The 19085-nt window shown below is 42.1% G+C and overlaps 1 protein-coding gene across 1 annotated transcript; it reads left to right on the forward strand.

The window, feature by feature from the left end:
• The first annotated feature begins 4744 nt into the window (after positions 1-4744).
• Positions 4745-18510, forward strand: GAR1 (GAR1 ribonucleoprotein). The gene is made up of 7 exons (XM_063460052.1): positions 4745-4850; positions 8985-9184; positions 9353-9507; positions 12734-12793; positions 14977-15160; positions 17011-17085; positions 18045-18510. Exons 2-7 carry the CDS (start codon positions 8986-8988, stop codon positions 18053-18055), a joined length of 684 nt encoding a protein of 227 aa, XP_063316122.1. The 5' UTR covers positions 4745-4850; position 8985; the 3' UTR covers positions 18056-18510.
• The last annotated feature ends 575 nt before the right edge of the window (positions 18511-19085 follow it).

Below are 19085 nucleotides of genomic sequence, written 5' to 3' on the forward strand. Positions count from 1 at the left end.
GTGCCAGGAAAACAAACCTGTTTTCCAGATAATATAGGGTTATTAGGTCCCCCCCTCCCGTTGGGCTGCCACTTACCATAATCCAGCGTCAGGCTGCCTCTGTGCTGGTGACCTCTCCTCCCCCCTGCCGACATCAGCTTCCGAGTGGAGCCGAATGTGCATGCGTGGCCAGAGCCATGCGTGCATGCAAACCGCCCATAGGAAAGCATTACTCAATCCTTCCCTATGGGGATCTGAACTCACGCTGCATGAGTTCAATGTGATTTTCACACCGAGAATCGCGGAAGTGCTCTCTAGTGGCTGTCAGGGAGAGAGCCACTGGAGGCTGGGTTAACCCTGCAGTGTAAACATAGCAGTTTCTCTGAAACTGCTATGTTTTCAGCTGCAGGGTTAAAAATAGGGGGACCTGGCACCCAGACCACTACCTTGAGCTGAAGTGGTCTGGGTGCCTATAGTGGTCCTTTAAGTAACCACTCCCTTAAAGGAACACTTTAGTGTTAGGAATACAAATGTCAGGGTACCTGTGATCTCTACCTCCGAAAGAGGTAGAGACTTAGCTGTTCCTCCATCCAGAAGGCCTGATGGCTCCCTTCCCCACGGTCTATCCGGTCATGCAAGGCCGGCCGCGAGGGAGTGACTGCCTTTTACAGCATCTAGGCAGGAAGTTGTCATCAGGACACTCCTCCGGAACGACCTGTCACTCAATTGCTGCAGGACCAATCAGGACGCCTCGGAGGCGTGGTTACTGCTCTGAACAGGGTATTTAACAGAGCTTCTTTCATTAGCTCATTGCCCTGTCGTGGTTCTAGCTTGTTCTAGTCACTCAGTGCTTGTGTATTCTATTATCCCTTTTGGTTTTGACCCGGCTTGTTTACCTTACTCTGCTTATCTCTGTTACCCTTGATTCGGCTTGTCTCTCGCTTACCTGTCTTCTGTTACCCTCGACCTCGGCTTGTCTTTGACCATTCTATACTGTACTACTTACGTTAGTCCGGCCATTCTAAGGTCCGGTATACGTATCTGGCTACTGTTTGTACTCTGCGTGTTGGATCCCTGTCCCGATCCTGACAACAAAGATGTCTTCCTAACACTAATTTGTTCCTCAGCCCCCCTCCCTCTGCTGTAAAGGGTTAAATAGCTCTTTAATTACTTAAATACAACACCAAGTGGGTCGCGATCTGCCTACTTTAACGCCGTCCAATGGGGGACCTAATGCGCATGCACATAAGGTCTTCCCCATAGGAAATCATTGCCTCAATGCTTATCTATGAGATTTCATCTGACACTGTATGTCCTCATGGAGAGCATGGCATTGTTTACAGGGAATAGGATGATATTAATATGTATGTGTATTCTGCAATGTCCAACAAATACAACAATCAGGGGCTGACTTATCACTCGAGTACATCGGCCATTAATAGGAATTTTTGGGCCCTGGATGTTGTGCAGAGTCACAGCAACCTATCACATTGCCCTCCTGCTAAATGAGATATGGCAGCATTACCTGCACTATTATCTTTGCCCTCCGGCGCAGCACTCTGTTTGATAGGGAGAGGAAGTGACATCACATCACCTGCTCTCTTCTTGGACGCAGGGTGCTCTTGCAGCCACGGTACTAAGGAAGCAGCAGCCAGGCAGAGAACACAGAGAGCATGAAGAGAGGGTAAGTGGAGGAAAGGAGAAGATGGGGAGAGAATGAAAAGTTGTTGAAATCAATGGAAAACAGAAGATAAGCAAGGAGTGATATGGGAAGAGGAGAACAATGTAAGGAAGCAGACCAAGGAATAGATCTAGGCCTAGAGGGAGAAAATTGTAGCAAGATGATTATTTAGTGCATAACTACAGTATATGAGAGCAGCAATGGAAAAGAGAAATAGAGATGCTGGAAAAGGATGGGGAGAGGGAAAATAAGGGCTTGTGAAAAGACAGAGATAATCAAGAATGATGATCTCACACACGGAGGTGGCGCTTTAGAAAAGATGAGCTTAAACACCGTTTCAGAGCAATATAAACAGACATTATAGTGTCAAAGTGGATAACCAAACCCTGCAACTTCCCTTAGATGTAGCAAATGCCTTTAACAATTATTTTGTCGGATGCTCCACTGCCCTGATTGCCAAGCTAATAAATGACACGCATCCTGAAACTACAAATGTGGATCAGGTCCCACTAAATTTGCAAAGGCCCAATATAGACAAGTTAATTTTTAGACCTGTACCTATTAGTGTCATTAAACAACACCTTAATAATCTAAAAATAAAAAAACAGTCTGCTGGACCTGAGCAAATCCCAGCAATGCTTTTGAAGCTCAGTGCGCCGGCAATTGCTAAACCAGTCCCAACCCTAATTAACGAATCCTTGGTGTCTGGATACATACCCAAACTTTGGAAGACTGCGAGAGTAGTGCCTATCCATAAATGTGGTGACACTACTTTGTTTTCTATCGCCCAATATCATTGCTCCTTAGAAAAATGTGTCCATACGCAACTATGTGAGTATTACCAACAATCAAACTATCTGACCCCTGATCAATCGGGCTTTCGCCAGAATCACTCCACTACAACTGCCCTCTTAAAAGTTTGCAATGACATCCAAACTGGCATGGAACAAGGAGACCTAACTGGAGCTATTTTCCTTGATTTTGCTAAGGCCTTTGACACAGAAGACCACGACATTCTACTGCACAAACTCTGGTATTGGTCATTGTTCGCTAACCTGGTTTCGATCATATGTATTGGATCGCTCGTAATATGTGTACATTTCTGACAGCGACTCCCTCCCTCTCCCAGTCGCGTGTGGTGTTCCCCAAGGTTCCATTCACGGCCCCCTACTATTTACATTATTTATAAATGATCTGCCTAATGTCTGCAAATCCTAAAATGTACACATGTATGCAGACGACACAGTAATCTATTCAAGCAAATCTGATCTACCGCAGCTTGAGGCTGTGCTCCAAGACCAGTTAACAGAGGTAGAAAAGTGGATCACAATAAACAAACTCTTCCTAAACACTGACAAAACTGTCACAATGATCTTTGGAACAGTACCTAAATTACACAAGTTCCACCTATCCATCAAAACAAATTCAAATAGCACACTGACCGTAGTCCACTCTTTCAAATACTTGGGTATGTTGTTAGACCCCAATCTATCTTTTGGCCTCCACATAGAAAAACTTGCATCTAAACTTTATCTAAAACTGGGTGCCCTGTACAGAAACATATCCTGCTTAAGCCCTACAGTAAAGGAAAAGATTGTACTGCAAATGCTGATGTCAATAATTGGTTATGGGGATGTAGTATATGCATCTGCACCGCAATCCCACATTACTAAACTCAATACATTTTATAACTCGTTCTGCCGCTTTGTGCTACAATGTAATTACAGGACCCACCATTGTTACATGCTAAAAGAACTAAACTGTCTGTGGCTGGAATCCAGACACACTCTTCATCTTTCCAGCCTTGTGTTTAAGAGCTTTTCTGGGAAACTCCCACCCTACCTGAGCAAAATGCTCTCCTCAGCTGTTCCCACCTCCTATAACCTCCGATCCAGTACCAGCACTTTATTTAGTCTACCTCAATACAAAAAGAAAGCAGCCCGATCCGCCTTCTCCTACAGAGCGCCGCAATTGTGGAACGACCTCCCGCACACTTTAAAATCTTCCCCAAGCCTAAAGTCCTCTACATGTTAAATTTTGTATATATTGTGTATTAATATTGTTTTTGTATTTTATTGTACCATAATGTATCAATGCAATGTTTTGTGGACCCAGGACATACTTGAAAACAAGAGAAATCTCAATGTATCTTTCCTGGTAAAATATTTTATAAATAAATAAATAATACTGACACTATATGCAAAAGAGCACATGCATCCATCCAGACAATAAATTACTGCATTGACACACATTTTACACAATCAAATAAAAACAGAGTACACATCCAAAGGAATACAGTATTACATGAAAGTTACATTTAACGTTTAAAGGGTCAGTTTAGGCTACTTAAAGCACAATAACAACTTCATCTAACTAAAGCTGCTATAGTGCCAGGAAGCCCCCGAGCAACCTCTCACGTTCAGGGGTTAAACTTTACTCAAACGGTTAAACCTCAAAGTTGCATTCAGCGCCAAATTCCACTCCCCCCCATGCAGCATCTGGCACGTTGTGCCACTGGGCAGGTGACGCTCTCAGCCAATCAGTGACTCCCTATTCACTAAACTGGCTTGGATGCCACCTAGGTGAGGTATCGGAGATCGGTGCTGGAGGCAACTTTGGGGTTAAAGAGTTCAAGATTGGTTTAATCTCTGAAAGTGCCAAGGGGCCTCCATGCACCATAACAACTTCATTCAGATTAGGTTATTATGGGGCCCAGTGTGCCTTCAAAGGTCCTGGGATCTAAATTTGCTCGAGGACCCCAAAGGCTGTCAGTCTGTCCCTGACAACAATGCCCAATGTACAGGTTTGCTGTGGATTTTGTTAGTTACAGGACCACATGTGACCTCCATGCCTCATACATAAAAATCTCATATTTGAATAAACTTGAGTGTGAATTCCAGAGAGTATTCGAGGTTTAGTAGCTAACTTAACCCGTCATCTTTAGATAAAGCCTTTCCCATCCCAGCCCATGTAACATGAGGTCACTCCACATGTCTTCCTATCCTGTGCGGCTCCTTAGCATGCTTACACACTGTGATTGTACGCGAAGGTTTCAATAAAGTTTCATCACATTTGCAGCGTGATGACGTAAACTGTGTGCGCCTACTGTAGCTGAAGTGTGGATGGAAAGCGTTCCCACGTGTTCAGGACCCAGACGGCAAGACACGGATCCCTGGTCGTAGGAACGCAGGTAAAGGGTCGCAGCCACAGAGCAGTGAAATAAAGCTCGTGCGCGGTATGGATAGCGCTTTTATCATGGGAACATCCTGCTAAAGCTATATTGCCCGGCGAGTCATCCGCAGTTTTGCGTAGTGGGTTATTTTTCCAGCATGTGTACATATATCAATATTTTCTCTGAAGAAAGCGCTCACTTTGCGATTTGACCCCTCCTCCCCCCAACAATATTCTTTAACAAATATGTGGTATCTGTCTTTTTACAATGGCAATATCCCTGAATTATACACTGGGAAATGCTATGTGTGTTTTGTTTAACTTTTTTTTTTTTGTATATCCTGTTAAAACGAGTATTTTTAAATCTCTCTAAAGAACACTATGGTTACCCCAAAGATCCTCTGGGTTCCTTTAGATTGGAGTCAAAATGTTTGCTTCATTTTTTGCTGGTAAGGAACAAAAAATGCATTTAAAATTTTATATATATATATATATATATATATATATTATGTTATGTTGCCTATAAGATTGACCATCATTCAAATCCTTATTAACAATTTTAAAACATTAAATAACTCGTGCTATATAAAATATCAGAATATCTTTGTGGTTCAGATATAACATTTTATTAATCTGTACACATGGATGATGTAAAGCCATCACGGCCAGGCTTTGAATAAAGAGTAGACTTGGAAATATTTAAAGGGACTGCACTATAACTGCTACATCGCTCCCAATATTCTGCCAAACTGCCCATTAATGTCCTGTTACTAACTACAATCAATGCGGTTGCAAGGTTCATATTCCTGCCTTTCCACACCAACCAAGCCTCACCCCCTGTCAGTGCTTACATTGGCTTCCTGTAATATTTAGGGTTCAATTTAAGATTATGGCGGTTCCTTACAAATCTCTAAATAAAGCTGCTCCTTCCTACCTTTCCTCACCAATACACAAGTATGTTCCATCTAGGCCACGCTATGCTGAAGATCTGCGTCTATACTCTGTTCTTACTTGCACCTCTGATGCCCTCCTTCAAGAATTCTCTAGGGCTGCGCCATTCCTATGGAACTCCCTTCCCTGCTCCGTTAGATTGTCACCCAATCTCTGTTCCTTGCAAAGATCATTTAAAAACTCACTTTGGTAGGAAAGCATATAAATTAACCTGTTAATAGCTCTCCCTCATCACACCTTGGTAACCCACCTGGCTTCCTCAACTGCAACTGTCATCCAAAGAGCTAACCCTTCATTCTAAATTATTCTAGTAATCTACTTTTTCCCATATATTGAATATATCTTACTTGCCTCTTGAGCGATTTATTTATACAATTTTGTATATATATATATGTTTCTCCCACTCCCTCTGAAATGTAAGCTTGTTTGAGCAGGGCCCTCCCTCTACAACATCTGTTCCCCTGTGTCCAACTCATCTTGGTTCAAATACTTGTCTATTAGTCCACCTATTGGACAGCGCTGCGGAAGTTAAACTTTGTGAAAAAACAGGAAGTGTCTCTAGTGGCAATCAAAAAGACAGCCACCAGAGGCAGTATTTCTGCAATTTTAATGTTTTATGTTGCAGAGTTAAAGGGAAATATAGTGCCAGGAAAACTACCTAGTTTTCCTGGCACTGTAGCTTCCCCTTCAGGTCATTTGACACAGCAAGTTAAGTGTCAAAGCATTTGTAAACTGTTTGACAGATTACTGTCGGTAGGTGCTTGGGGACCATAACTTCAATAAAGTGCTGTAGTGATAATGGTGCTTGCAGTATCCCATTAAACGCTTCGCATTTAATAATGGGAATATGCCAAAGGGACTAAAAAATAAAAAAATCGTACAGTATAAAAATAAAATCTCAACAGTGTTGTCCAGATAAATATTTAATCTCACCACATTTGCTTATGCTAATATAAAAAATTGTCAATATAGGGTGTATTTTAAAGATCTGTCATCGCTGTGTGCCATGTTTGTCAAACTAAACACATGAAAACTGCTGCCCTGCATTTTCTAGAATGCAAAGGCTATGGGATTAGATCTCTGGTTAACCTCCTAAAGCATTTAAAATTTGTCATCATAAACACTTGTAAGTGCTGTTTATCCATTAAACCTAGTGGATCTGACAATGTGCATTAAAGGACCACCTTCAAGGACCCCCTCCCGCTGGGCTCTGGGGAGAGGAAGGGGTTAAACACTTACCTTTTCTCCAGCGCCGGGCGGGGAGCTCCCTTTCGTCTGAATGCGCCTGCGTGGCAAGAGCTGCGCGCGCATTCAGCCGGTCTCATAGGAAAGCATTTACAATGCTTTCCTATGGAAGCTTGCGTGCTCTCACTGTGATTTTCACAGTGAGAATCAAGCAAGCGCCTCTAGCGGCTGTCAGTGAGACCGCAACTAGAGGATTTGGAGGCTGGATTAACCCTATTATAAACATAGCAGTTTCTCTGAAACTGCTATTTCTAAAAAAAAAAAAAAAAGGGGTTAATCCTAGAGGGACCTGGCACCCAGACCTCTCATTAAAGGGAATCTCCAGTGCCAGGAAAACAATCCGTTTTCCTGGCACTGCAGGATTCCTCTCCCTCCCACCCCCCAATCCCCAGTTGCTGAAGGGGTGAAAACCCCTTCAGTGACTTACCTGAGGCAGCGACATGTCCCACGTCGCTGCCTGCTCCTCCCCCGCCGCTCCACCTTCTGCCTACGTCGGCCGGTGGGCAAGACTGATCCTGCCCACCGGCCGAGGAGACCTAATGCGCATGCGCGGCAATGCCGCGCATGCGCATTGGCGCACCCCATAGGAAAGCATTGAAAACGATTTTCAATGCTTTCCTATGGGGAATTAAGCGACGCTGGAGGTCCTCACACAGTGTGAGGACGTCCAGCGACGCTCTAGCACAGAAAACCTGTGTTATAGAGCAGGAAGTTCCCTCTAGTGGCTGTCTAATAGACAGCCACTAGGGGAGGACTTAACCCTGCAAGGTAATTATTGCAGTTTAAAAAAAACTGCAATAATTACACTTGCAGGGTTAAGGGTAGTGGGAGTTGGCACCCAGACCACTCCAATGGGCATAAGTGGTCTGGGTGCCTACAGTGTCCCTTTAAGCTGAAGTTGTCTGGGTGCCTAGAGTGGTCCTTTAAGAAGGGCTCGCGGTGCAAATGTGAATCCATATTAATTAAATTAACAAATATATCACATTCGTGTGATATTACCTTAATTCCATCACTGCCAAGTGATTTGTTGAAAAACAAAACCCACCACCAGAATCTATTTTAGGTGTCCTGGAATGTAATGTTTAAATATATTTTTCGTTTTAGTATGTATATGTATCGCATTACCATGTTATTGCCCATATTAGATCGCCATCACATTGCAGCCATGTTGCATTCTTGGTCACATGGACACACAAATACACACTGATAAATGTACACACAGTCACAGTGTGTATTTAGCAGAGTGTGTGTCAGGTAGTAAGTGGGGTGGGTGCTGCTTGTAATGTGCTATATGTATACAGGAGAATGGCTTGAGGGCTTCATATGTCCATTGTGTTTATGACAAAGTTGTGTATGCGTTTATGTTGGAAGTGGTGTCCCCCATAACATTCTCTGCCTAAGAGCACAGCGCTAAGCAGGCAGGTTTAGGTTAACTACAAACTTCTGGCAGCAGGACCTAGGTAATTTGTCAACTGAAGAAGTTTGTCTACCTTGGGAGGATGCCAGGGCACTCCTAGAACCATAATCGCTACTGCAGGCTGTAGTGGTTATGGTTCTTAGCGTTCCCTTAAAATGATTAGTATGCTGAACACTCTTATAGGCAAATAGAGTTGCAGTTTAATATTAGTTACAATTTAGTCCGTACATATGACAATGAATTCTTGGTACAATGCGTAATCTGCCTAAAGTGGTCAATATCGCCCACATCATGTCCATTTTAATATGTTTTTAGGTTTACTGCTCCTTTAAAAAATGCAAACTTGTTTTCCAGCTTAATAGCCTGCTTCATTAATATTACAGAACTCACACTGTTGCAGTGTTGATGCATTTCATATAATTTCCATCTTTTCTTTAACACATTTTCTTTTTTGCACTTGTTAGTCTGTGTGTAGTGGTGATGCTCAATGACTTATTACAACAAACACTGATTTAGTGTTTTTTGTTTCTTTTCTACTAGAATGTCTTTCAGAGGGAGAGGAGGTTTTAATCGAGGAGGAGGTGGTGGCGGCGGCAATTGGGGTGGGAGAGGAGGAGGAGGAGGTGGTGGCAGAGGTGGCGGCAGAGGTGGCTTTGGAAGAGGAGGAGGACGTGGAGGATTCAACAGAGGGGGTTTCAACAGAGGAGGATATGACCAAGGACCCCCTGAAAGTGTTGTTGGTATGTGAGATGCTTGACTTTTTTCCCTCCTTCGTTATTTATTCTATTAATTGTACCTCTGTAAAGTGTGCTCGTGCCTTACCCACATACTTGGCAGTTTGATATTCCTGAGCTTCCGAAGACTCAAGCTTGTTATTAACACAATGCTGATTTGTATGTGTGTTGCAGTGGCCGGGGAGTTTGTGCATCCTTGTGAAGATGATGCAGTAGTGAAATGCACCACAGATGAAAACAAAGTGCCTTACTTCAATGCTCCCATCTATCTGGAGAACAAAGAACAAATTGGAAAAGTGGATGAAATATTTGGACAGCTCAGAGACTTTGTATCCTATACAATCACATTTTATTTTACACTCATGGGGTTTTTCTTTAACCCCTTAAGGACACATGACATGTGTGACATGTCACAATTCCCTTTTTATTCCAGAAGTTTGGTCCTTAAGGGGTTTTAGGATTTTTGTAAGGGTTTTTTAAAAAAAAAACTCTCCAGTAAATTACTTGCTATCACCCAAGGAATACTGTCTAAAGCTGGGATAGGTTGATGTGATAATGCAGAAGAATGAATTTGCATTATCTCATATTACCTGAGACTGATAGACTTTCTGGTGCCCGCCCAACACAGCAAGGTAAGTATCAAGCGGTTTGTAAACCGCTTAAAGGAACACTATAGTCACCTAATTTACTTTAGCTAAATAAAGCAGTTTTAGTGTATAGATCAGTGATGGCGAACCTTTTTGAGCCCGAGTGCCCAAACCGCAATACATGCAACTTTTTTTTCCCTTAAAGTGCCAACACGGCATTAAACCTGAATATTGAGGTTTAAGTTTAGAAAAAATAACTCGTACTGTTGTCCGAACTAATTAACAACTTTTGTTTTAAAAGAACACAACAGCAGAGAGTTCAATAATACAAATTTTAAATAATGATATAAATAGATAAAATTAAGCTTATATTTATTAGTATCTCCAACAAATGCAATACATACACACAGAGACTGCTGAATACATACACACAGTCTGCTGAATATACACACACAAGACTGCTGAATACAGAGACTGCTGAATACATACACAGTCTGCTGAATATACACACACACACAGTCTGCTGAATACACATACACACAGACTGCTGAATACACATACACACAGACTGCTGAGTACACATACACACAGACTGCTGAGTACACATACACACAGACTGCTGAGTACACATACACACAGACTGCTGAGTACACATACACACAGACTGCTGAGTACACATACACACAGACTGCTGAGTACACATACACACAGACTGCTGAGTACACATACACACAGACTGCTGAGTACACATACACACAGACTGCTGAGTACACATACACACAGACTGCTGAGTACACATACACACAGACTGCTGAGTACACATACACACAGACTGCTGAGTACACATACACACAGACTGCTGAGTACACATACACACAGACTGCTGAGTACACATACACACAGACTGCTGAGTACACATACACACAGACGGCTGAGTACACATACACACAGACGGCTGAGTACACATACACACAGACGGCTGAGTACACATACACACAGACGGCTGAGTACACATACACACAGACTGCGGAATGCGCGCGCGCACACACACACAGACTGCGGAATACACACACTGCATTGAGGGGTGTAGTTTAAGGGGCATTGAGGGGTGCTGTGTGTGGGGTGCTGTGTGTGTGAGACAGGGGTGCTGTGCTGTGTGGGGGGTAGGGCTGCAGTGCAGGGGTAGGGGTGCTGTGCTGTGTGTGGGGGGATAGGGATGCTCTGGGGGGATAGGGATGCTCTGGGGGGTAGGGGGGCTGTGTGTGGGGGGTAGGGGGGCTGTGTGTGGGGGGTAGGGGGGCTGTGTGTGGGGGGTAGGGGGGCTGTGTGTGGGGGGTAGGGGGGCTGTGTGTGGGGGGTAGGGGGGCTGTGTGTGGGGGGTGGGGGTGCTGTGTGTGGGGTTAGGGGTACTCTGTGGGGTTAAGGAAGAATAGATCTGTAAGGTAAATCACTGTCTGTATGCATGGTTATTTTTAGCACTCTTATCAATGTATTTATACCCTACAAATCACCTACATATTAGACAGCGCTGTAGTACAGAATAAAATGTGCTGGGAGCAGTTATCATTTAATGAACATGATCAAGGTTTTTCTGATATTTTGTATTCATGACCAGAGCATTTTTATTAATTTTGCTAACTATGTGTTTATTATATTGTAATTTAACAATTTCTGTTAAAGTGCACCCATACAGATTATATATTTAAAAATAGTGGGGGAAGGGTTGCTGTGTGGGGGAGGGGGGGGAGGGCTAAAGGGGTTTTATTAAATAAAATAAAGTATATTATATCAGTCCCCCCATCCTCCTTCTTACCTCGAAGGAAGGAAGGGGGGGACAAGCAGTCTTCCGGGTCGGGAGGCAGGAGAGGGATCTTTGCAGCAGCTCCCCTGTCCTCCCGCGCGATGCTGTGTGGAGCGTTGCCATGGTAACGCGCGGCAATGCTCCACACAGCTTGCTCGCGGGAGGACAGGGGAGCTGCATCACAGATCCCTCCCCTGCCTCCCGACCCGGAAGCAGAGTAGGCGCCTGCCGTTTCGGGCAGGCAGGTGCCTACTCTGCATTATTGGCGAACCTATGGCCGCGTGCCCACAGAAAGGGCCCGGCGTGCCATCGGTTCGCCATCACTGGTATAGATCATTCCCCTGCAATTTCACTGCTCAATTCACTGTCATTTAGGAGTTAAATCACTTTGTTTCTGTTTATGCAGCCCTAGCCACACCTCCCCTGGCTATGACTGACAGAGCCTGCATGAAAGAAAAACTGGTTTCACTTTCAAACAGATGTAATTTACCTTAAATAATTGTATCTCAATCTCGAAATTGAACTTTAATCACATACAGGAGACTCTTGCAGGGTCTAGCAAGCTATTAACATAGCAGGGGATAAGAACATCTTAATTAAACAGAACTTGCAATAAAGAAAGCCTAAATAGGGCTCTCTTTACAGGAAGTGTTTATGGAAGACTGTGCAAGTCACATGCAGGGAGGTGTGACTAGGGTTCATAAACAAAGGGATTTAACTCCTAAATGGCCGAGGATTGAGCAGTGAGGCTGCAGGGGCATGTTCTATACACCAAACCTGCTTCATTAAGCTAAAGTTGTTCAGGTGACTATAGTGTCCCTTTAATACTTTACTGTAGTATGGCACCTCTTGACTTCTGACACCTTAACCACTGCACACTGTGGTTATGGTTTTTAGAGTGCCGCTTTTAAGGAGGGCTAATATTAATGAGGGTTGGTGAGCTACTGACATAGGAAGGCAGAGATCTTGGTGCATTTTAAGAATTGGCAGGTAGCCAATTAGGGTAGGGTGAGGAATGGGAGTAGTATGATGTAGATTTCTCAAATTAGAAGAAAGATATGTTTAGCATATGGTGGCAACACACAGATGGGTTGTACTGCCATATGCTGGGACAAGTAGCCTGTCTCCAATGGTTTCCATTCTTTATATTCCTTAACACATTTTCAGTATTTTTCTGTAAAACTGTCTGACAATATGAAGGCATCTTCGTTTAAGAAGTTACAGAAGGTAAGGGATCTACATTCTTGTTACAGTGCTAGTTATTGAGTACAATGAGGTGATCATGCTTTCTTATCTCCACAATTTCTCCAGGTCTATCATAATCTTGAGCCATAACCCATTCATTGATATTTGGTGTGGTCCTCCATCTGTTAAATTTTTAAATAATGCAAACCGCAGCTGAATGTATTTAAATTTTTTTATGGACCCCGTAAACTTATTTGATTCTATAGTAAAAACCAAAGAAAAGAAAAACTTACCTGCACTCTCTCCTTAATCCCTATGTATATTTAGACACATGGAGGTAATTTAGTTGCTCCAATGACCATTGGAGGGAATGCCCGCCTGCCACCGTCAAGGCAGACCCCCCTAAGCGGGTCCTAACACTGACCCTTCAGCCTACTTCCTTGAGCTTCTGACAAAGATATCTCTAATGAGACAGAGAGGGGTATTTTTTATATACACCCCTATATACTTATTAACCCTTAATAGGGAACACATGGGATGGGCGGCAGCATTGTAACCAGGCTGTGTGATACAAAGTAAATACAAATACAAAAAGAGAAATCCTGCGCTCACTCCCATTACTACTGGGCCGGCAGCAAGGACTACAGTACACATCAGCCCCAATATATAGTAAAAAGAAAAGAAAAAGTTACCTGCGCTCTCTCCTTAATCCCTATGTATATTTAGACAAATGGAGGTCATTTAGTTTCTCCAATGGCCATTGGAGCAACTAAATGACCTCCATTTGTCTAACTATACATAGGGATTAAGGAGAGAGCGCAGGTAACTTTTTCTTTTCTTTGGTTTTTACTATATATTGGGGCTGATGTGTACTGTAGTCCTTGCTGCCGGCTCAGTAATATTTAATTCCATGTCTATATTTTGTGGGCTTTCATTTAAAATGTTTTTTATATAGCCTGACCAAATTAACATAATAGGAATACAAACCTATATTCCTAACATTGGTGATCTACTCACTATTTAGAAGTGTCCCCCCAACATGTCAAATAAAATTTTCCTGCAGGCGTCTTCTCTTCTCCTGCTTGCCCAATCCAAGGCATCTAATGGAAAAACATTGGGGACAAGAAGTGTGTGAGCGGCACGTGCCATGCTCTTACAATCAAATGCTTTTCATAGTGTAGCACTGAATCCAATGCTTCCCTATGATAAGCATAAGAGGATATCATCGTGCTAATGCAACGCGTGAGGACATTAAGCGTCACAGAATCGTGTGTGACTCGGTTGCAGGAGCGGAAGCACCCTATAGCGGCTATCAGGAAAGCAACCACTAGAGATGTTTAGTCCTAAAATGAAAACGTTGCATTATGTACAAAATGGCAATACTTTACATTGCACACTGAAAACAGGAGCACTGCACCCAGATCACCTCATCGAAGTGTCTATAGTAGTACTTGTAAAAATAAAATAAAAATTTCTGCGTTATTAAATGCAGTTTTGAAGAACTCAGCCTTTGTCAAACTGCTTCTAAATGGTTTGACCTAAAATCAGGGGATGGCTTCCAGAGACGCTAAGAAACATGACCACTCCACCATGTTGTAATTCTTGTTATTTTGGTAGTTTAAGGACGCTTCTTGCAGCATTAGACAATTGACATTTTAACCATTTGAATGTATTTTGTCACCATCTGGGATCTTTGCATAATTTGCTAAGATCACTGATGGTGACATCGCCGCTAGGTGTCCAGTGCCCGAGGGAAGCGGTGGAAGGAGAGTTATACCCAGCTGAACCTGTCTCTTGTAGGAGCAGCCATGCTTTGTCCGGTCTGCTTAAGTTCCTGGAGCTTTAACTACCAGAAGCTGATGCCAGCACTGTATTCTTGGTTATGCGCCATAGACTGAGGCCTATGGAAGATCATGCCAAATCGTGGGATCCTCCGTTGACAGATCCTTTTCCTCCCAGCTGTCATTAGTATCGGCTGGATTTTGACAAGCCTCCACTTTTCTGTCAAAAGGAGAAAATAAGACAAAGTAAATGGAATTTGAGTGAAATTCCAGCCCAGTCAGTGTGAGTATTTTCCAAAAGATTTTATTTTTATGAAACACTCATTTTGCAAGGCAGGGGTGTGACAGAGCCACTTTCAGTAAATGTAACAATTGCTTGCTTTCAGAGGTAATCTATTGCGTGTGGATGATTCAACAACAACATGTATGCATTTTGTTTTACAGTTTTACATTGATCCAGCAAAGCTGCTTCCATTGCAGAGGTTCCTTCCTCGTCCTCCAGGTGAAAAAGGACCACCTCGTGGTCGAGGCGGAAGAGGAGGTAGAGGAGGATTTGGAGGTGGCAGAGGAGGCGGTAGAGGAGGATTTGGAGGTGGAAGAGGAGGAGGATTTGGAGGTGGAAGAGGAGGTTTGTCTTTTAATATTTTAATAACTAGCAAATAGTCAAATTTACTAAAAATACAAAAAATAAAAAATTAACAATACTTAACTAGTTTTCACAACTAGTTTTTCATTTTTGTCCTAGCTGAATTTCGGTCTTTCAAAAACAGTCAACTTAAAACTAAAGGAGAATCGTGTGTGTGTCAAAAACTATTTTATCAGTTATGTGAAAATTGGTTCTGAAGTCCGCATAATACAACAAGTTACAATACAGTATATTGTTAGCACAAATCTTTCTGACCAAAGATCATTTTTGGAGCCTTATAGAGCTGTGGGTTAAACACTATTTCCTAGCTGAATTAGGGACTTTGTTGACGAGTACAGTGATGGAGAGCTACCAGGGGGAGTGGGGTATCCAAGCAAGGTGAAAATTGCTTTTACAAGAAATAACATTGATATCACTCTTGGTTGTAAATTTCAACATTTTCCCCATATAGGTAAAATAAAGCATCCATATCTTAACTTTGGTGTTTATAAACCACACTCTTAGTGCTTTGAACCATCCTTTTTTTAATGGGTTTTATTCACATTGATTTAGAGTTGCTGCTAGCTTATATAAACTGGGGAAATGAATGAATATGGTAAGAGTGTTGTTTAATTATGTCAGCATACAGCTAGTGTTTGGTTTTTCATTGTCCATACTTTGAATATTAGTCAGGCAGTGAAGAGGTGGACACTTCCTGTGCAGCAGTAAATAGTATGCAGTTCAGGTTCTTATGGGTAAATGACCATAATGATTATTTTTATAGCCAAAGAGTGCAAACAAATAAACTATCAGGTTCTTATCCACTTAAAGGGATACTCTGGGTACCAAAACAAGTTACCGTATATACTCGAATATAAGCAGAGGCCCCTAATTTTACCACAAAAAAATGGGAAAACTTATTGACTCGAGTATAAGCCTAGGGTGGGAAATGCATCAGCTACTGGTACATTTCTAAATAAAATTAGATCCCCCCAAAAATTATTACAGTGTGTATATGATGCAGAGTGTGTTTTTGTGTAGTGTGTGTAAACTGGGTGGGGGAGGGCATTTTTATTTTAATATTTTTCTTTTTTTGTCGTCCCCCCCCCCCCTCCCTGCTTGATACCTGGCCAGGGAGGGGGCTATCTTAATCCCTGATGGTCCAGTGGAGAGGCTGTGCAGTGGGGGGGGGGCGGGAGTAAGCTCTTACCTATGCAGCAGCTCACAGTGTAGATCTCGCGGTTTGCGTGCCGCGCGGAGCGTTGCCACGGTAACCCGTGGCAAAGCTCTGACGGCCGCGGTTCTCTTGAGATTTACACTGAAAGCTGCTGCACAGGTAAGAGCTTGCTCCTGGCCCCCAACAGGACCGCTGGGCTTGTAATGAGCCCGGCGGTCCTGGTGTGTATTATGGCAATGTAAGTTGCCATAATACAGACATTGACTCGCGTATAAGCCGAGGGGGGCTTTTTCAGCACTAAAAATGTGCCGAAAAACTGTTTATACTCTTGTATATACGGTAATCTCAATGGCCACCCATTGTGTGTAAATATGTGCATTTGTCCTTTACTTGGGGTGGGCAGCCAGTGATGGGATGAGAGCATTGAATGATGCCCTCAGTCAGTCACTGACGTTAATCCTTGCACATGAGCCAGAGAACTGCAGACCTTTGTCTACATATACATCTAAAGAGCTTCTTAAGTTATGGTGCCAGACCTGTTACTTTTAATATGTTACATAAGACCTATTCAGGCGTTATTCACTAAATTGAGATTTCAGAGTGCATTGTTTAATTCTTATGCTGGTTTATATATCCTTTTTTGGTTGCTTTTTGTAACTGGTTCTCTTCTATACAGGTGGCTTCAGAGGTGGACGTGGTAGTTTTGGTGGTGGCGGCGGTGGTTTCAGAGGTGGCAACCGTGGTTTCCGAGGCAAGTGATTTTGAATTTAACTTTTATAGAATCAAGACTTGGTTAATGATTTTAGGTATTTTTATTGTACATCACCTGCGGCGGAAAGCGGTCTTACAAATTATTGATCATTTATGAGGACAAATAAGCAATAACCATCTACTTGTGCAATATTCTTTACTTATGCACTAATCTCAAAATAGTGGGGGATACCACTTTAAATGACACATAATTGGAAATGAAAGATTTTTGGCAGAAGAAAAGTATGATAAAACAATTTTTATTACTAAATACATTAAAATAATCTACATGGGTATATTATTTTAATGTAACTAGTAATAGGATAGTTTTAACATACTTTTCTCTGCCATCATCTCTACTTTCCAAGTTTATAAACTTTGTTTGTCGGTATATAGCAAATCTTAAAAATATAGTTATGTTTACTCTTTAATGGTTATGAATGAGATTTCTACCAAAGTTTAAATGTGAACTTTCAGCTATATACAAAGATTTATTCACTAAACTGGCCATTGTGACAAATGAGCAAGGCGACTGCAAATTGTAGCCCGAATGGCAGTTTTCTATATGGTACTTTTGCCTAAAACTTGCGTTTCCTAATCCATTAGTTCCTGGTGGAGTCAATAATAATAATCAGTGGGCAAAGGCCAGCATAATACTAACTGGTCACGTGCATTCACTAAACACAAAACTTTGTGTTGCAAACTAAATTGCAAAATTTTGGTTAAAATAGCCAGCTAATTTCCCTGAATTTTGCAATTTTATATTCAATGCAATTTGTATTTGGTATTTCATAAATAAACAGCTTAGTTGAAGTCCTTGTCATCAAAGCCTACCATATTCTATGCACCTATATAGTGCCTTGTTTGTGTCTTAAAAAACACTACTAAGTATACTGTATAAAAGAATGTGTATATGTATGTTTAGGAGACAAACTCTAATTTTTATCTTCTTTTCTAAAGGAGGTCGGTAACGAATGCTATGAATCTGGAATCATTTGCTGCCTTTTTACCGTTTCTGGATTTTTTTCTAATGAAGATGGAAATGTTGCCTTTTGTTTTCTTCTGAAATGGGACTAAACATGTCTATAAAATGCAGGACAAGAAGTTCCACTGCAGTGTTTACAACTGTGTTCAGTTGTTGTATGGTTAACGGAAACACTGAATAAATACAAAGGTGTCCTAGACCAGGAAATATAATTGTCTATTTTTTATGACCGTGACTTTTTCTAAGCCCCACATGTGGTTGCTTTTTATTTACAAAGTTATATACTGTTTTAGACTAGATTGGCTTTTTTTCAGAACATGTGATCTACTGGAAGAGCATAGCAGGCTGGCATTTTCATAGTCGCCCTGTGGCTATTGTGTGAGCGTGTGTATATATTCACAATATTACAGTCAACAATGCCAATAAAACATTTTCACCAGCTTTTCGTTATTTTGTTATGGCACAATGTTAATATTGTGTTTTGTATGTGTGTATGGTTTAAAAAAAATAAAATGAGCATTGCAGAAAAATAAGCAAAGATATGATTCAAAGGGATACTCCATGCATGTGACCAGTTTAGTGATTTAAGGTTCTCTTGGTGCCTGGAGTTTGAGTAACATTTTGCTATGAAACATTACACTTAGAGATAAACTACTCTGCATTTCGAGGTGTTATTCCACCTATGGCAGCATATGTAGCTATTCCAGATGGCTAACATGAATTCTATACAAAATTGGCATCTGACACCTGCCCCTTGCCGCCCATTTCCTTCGTTCAGCCATTCCTCCTTGATGCTTGTCCTCTCTGGAGAGGCGTTATCTCCACCAAGTAAAATCTGGCTGACTTCTACACAGGAATGGGTGTAAATGTTTAGCTTTCTTTTCTGTTTGGTCTGTTGGTGGGGGGAGGGGGTGCTGGAAAGGGAAAATGTAACCAAAAACACTATTCTTAACACACGGTTTTGTGGTTGGAGTAACATTCTTAATGTGGGGGTGGGGGGGCGTACCAAATCTTAG

Source organism: Pelobates fuscus, chromosome 6 (assembly GCF_036172605.1).
Source record: "Pelobates fuscus isolate aPelFus1 chromosome 6, aPelFus1.pri, whole genome shotgun sequence".
NCBI classification, from domain to species: Eukaryota; Metazoa; Chordata; class Amphibia; order Anura; family Pelobatidae; genus Pelobates; species Pelobates fuscus.

Bases quoted from the DNA above. Each gene is read 5' to 3' on its own strand.
- GAR1 (XM_063460052.1), top strand. From the start codon at position 8,986: ATGTCTTTCAGAGGGAGAGGAGGTTTTAATCGAGGAGGAGGTGGTGGC. The intron at 9,508-12,733 runs GTATCCTATACA...ACACATTTTCAG, and splicing joins TTGGACAGCTCAGAGACTTT to TATTTTTCTGTAAAACTGTC. The intron at 12,794-14,976 runs GTAAGGGATCTA...TTTGTTTTACAG, and splicing joins CGTTTAAGAAGTTACAGAAG to TTTTACATTGATCCAGCAAA.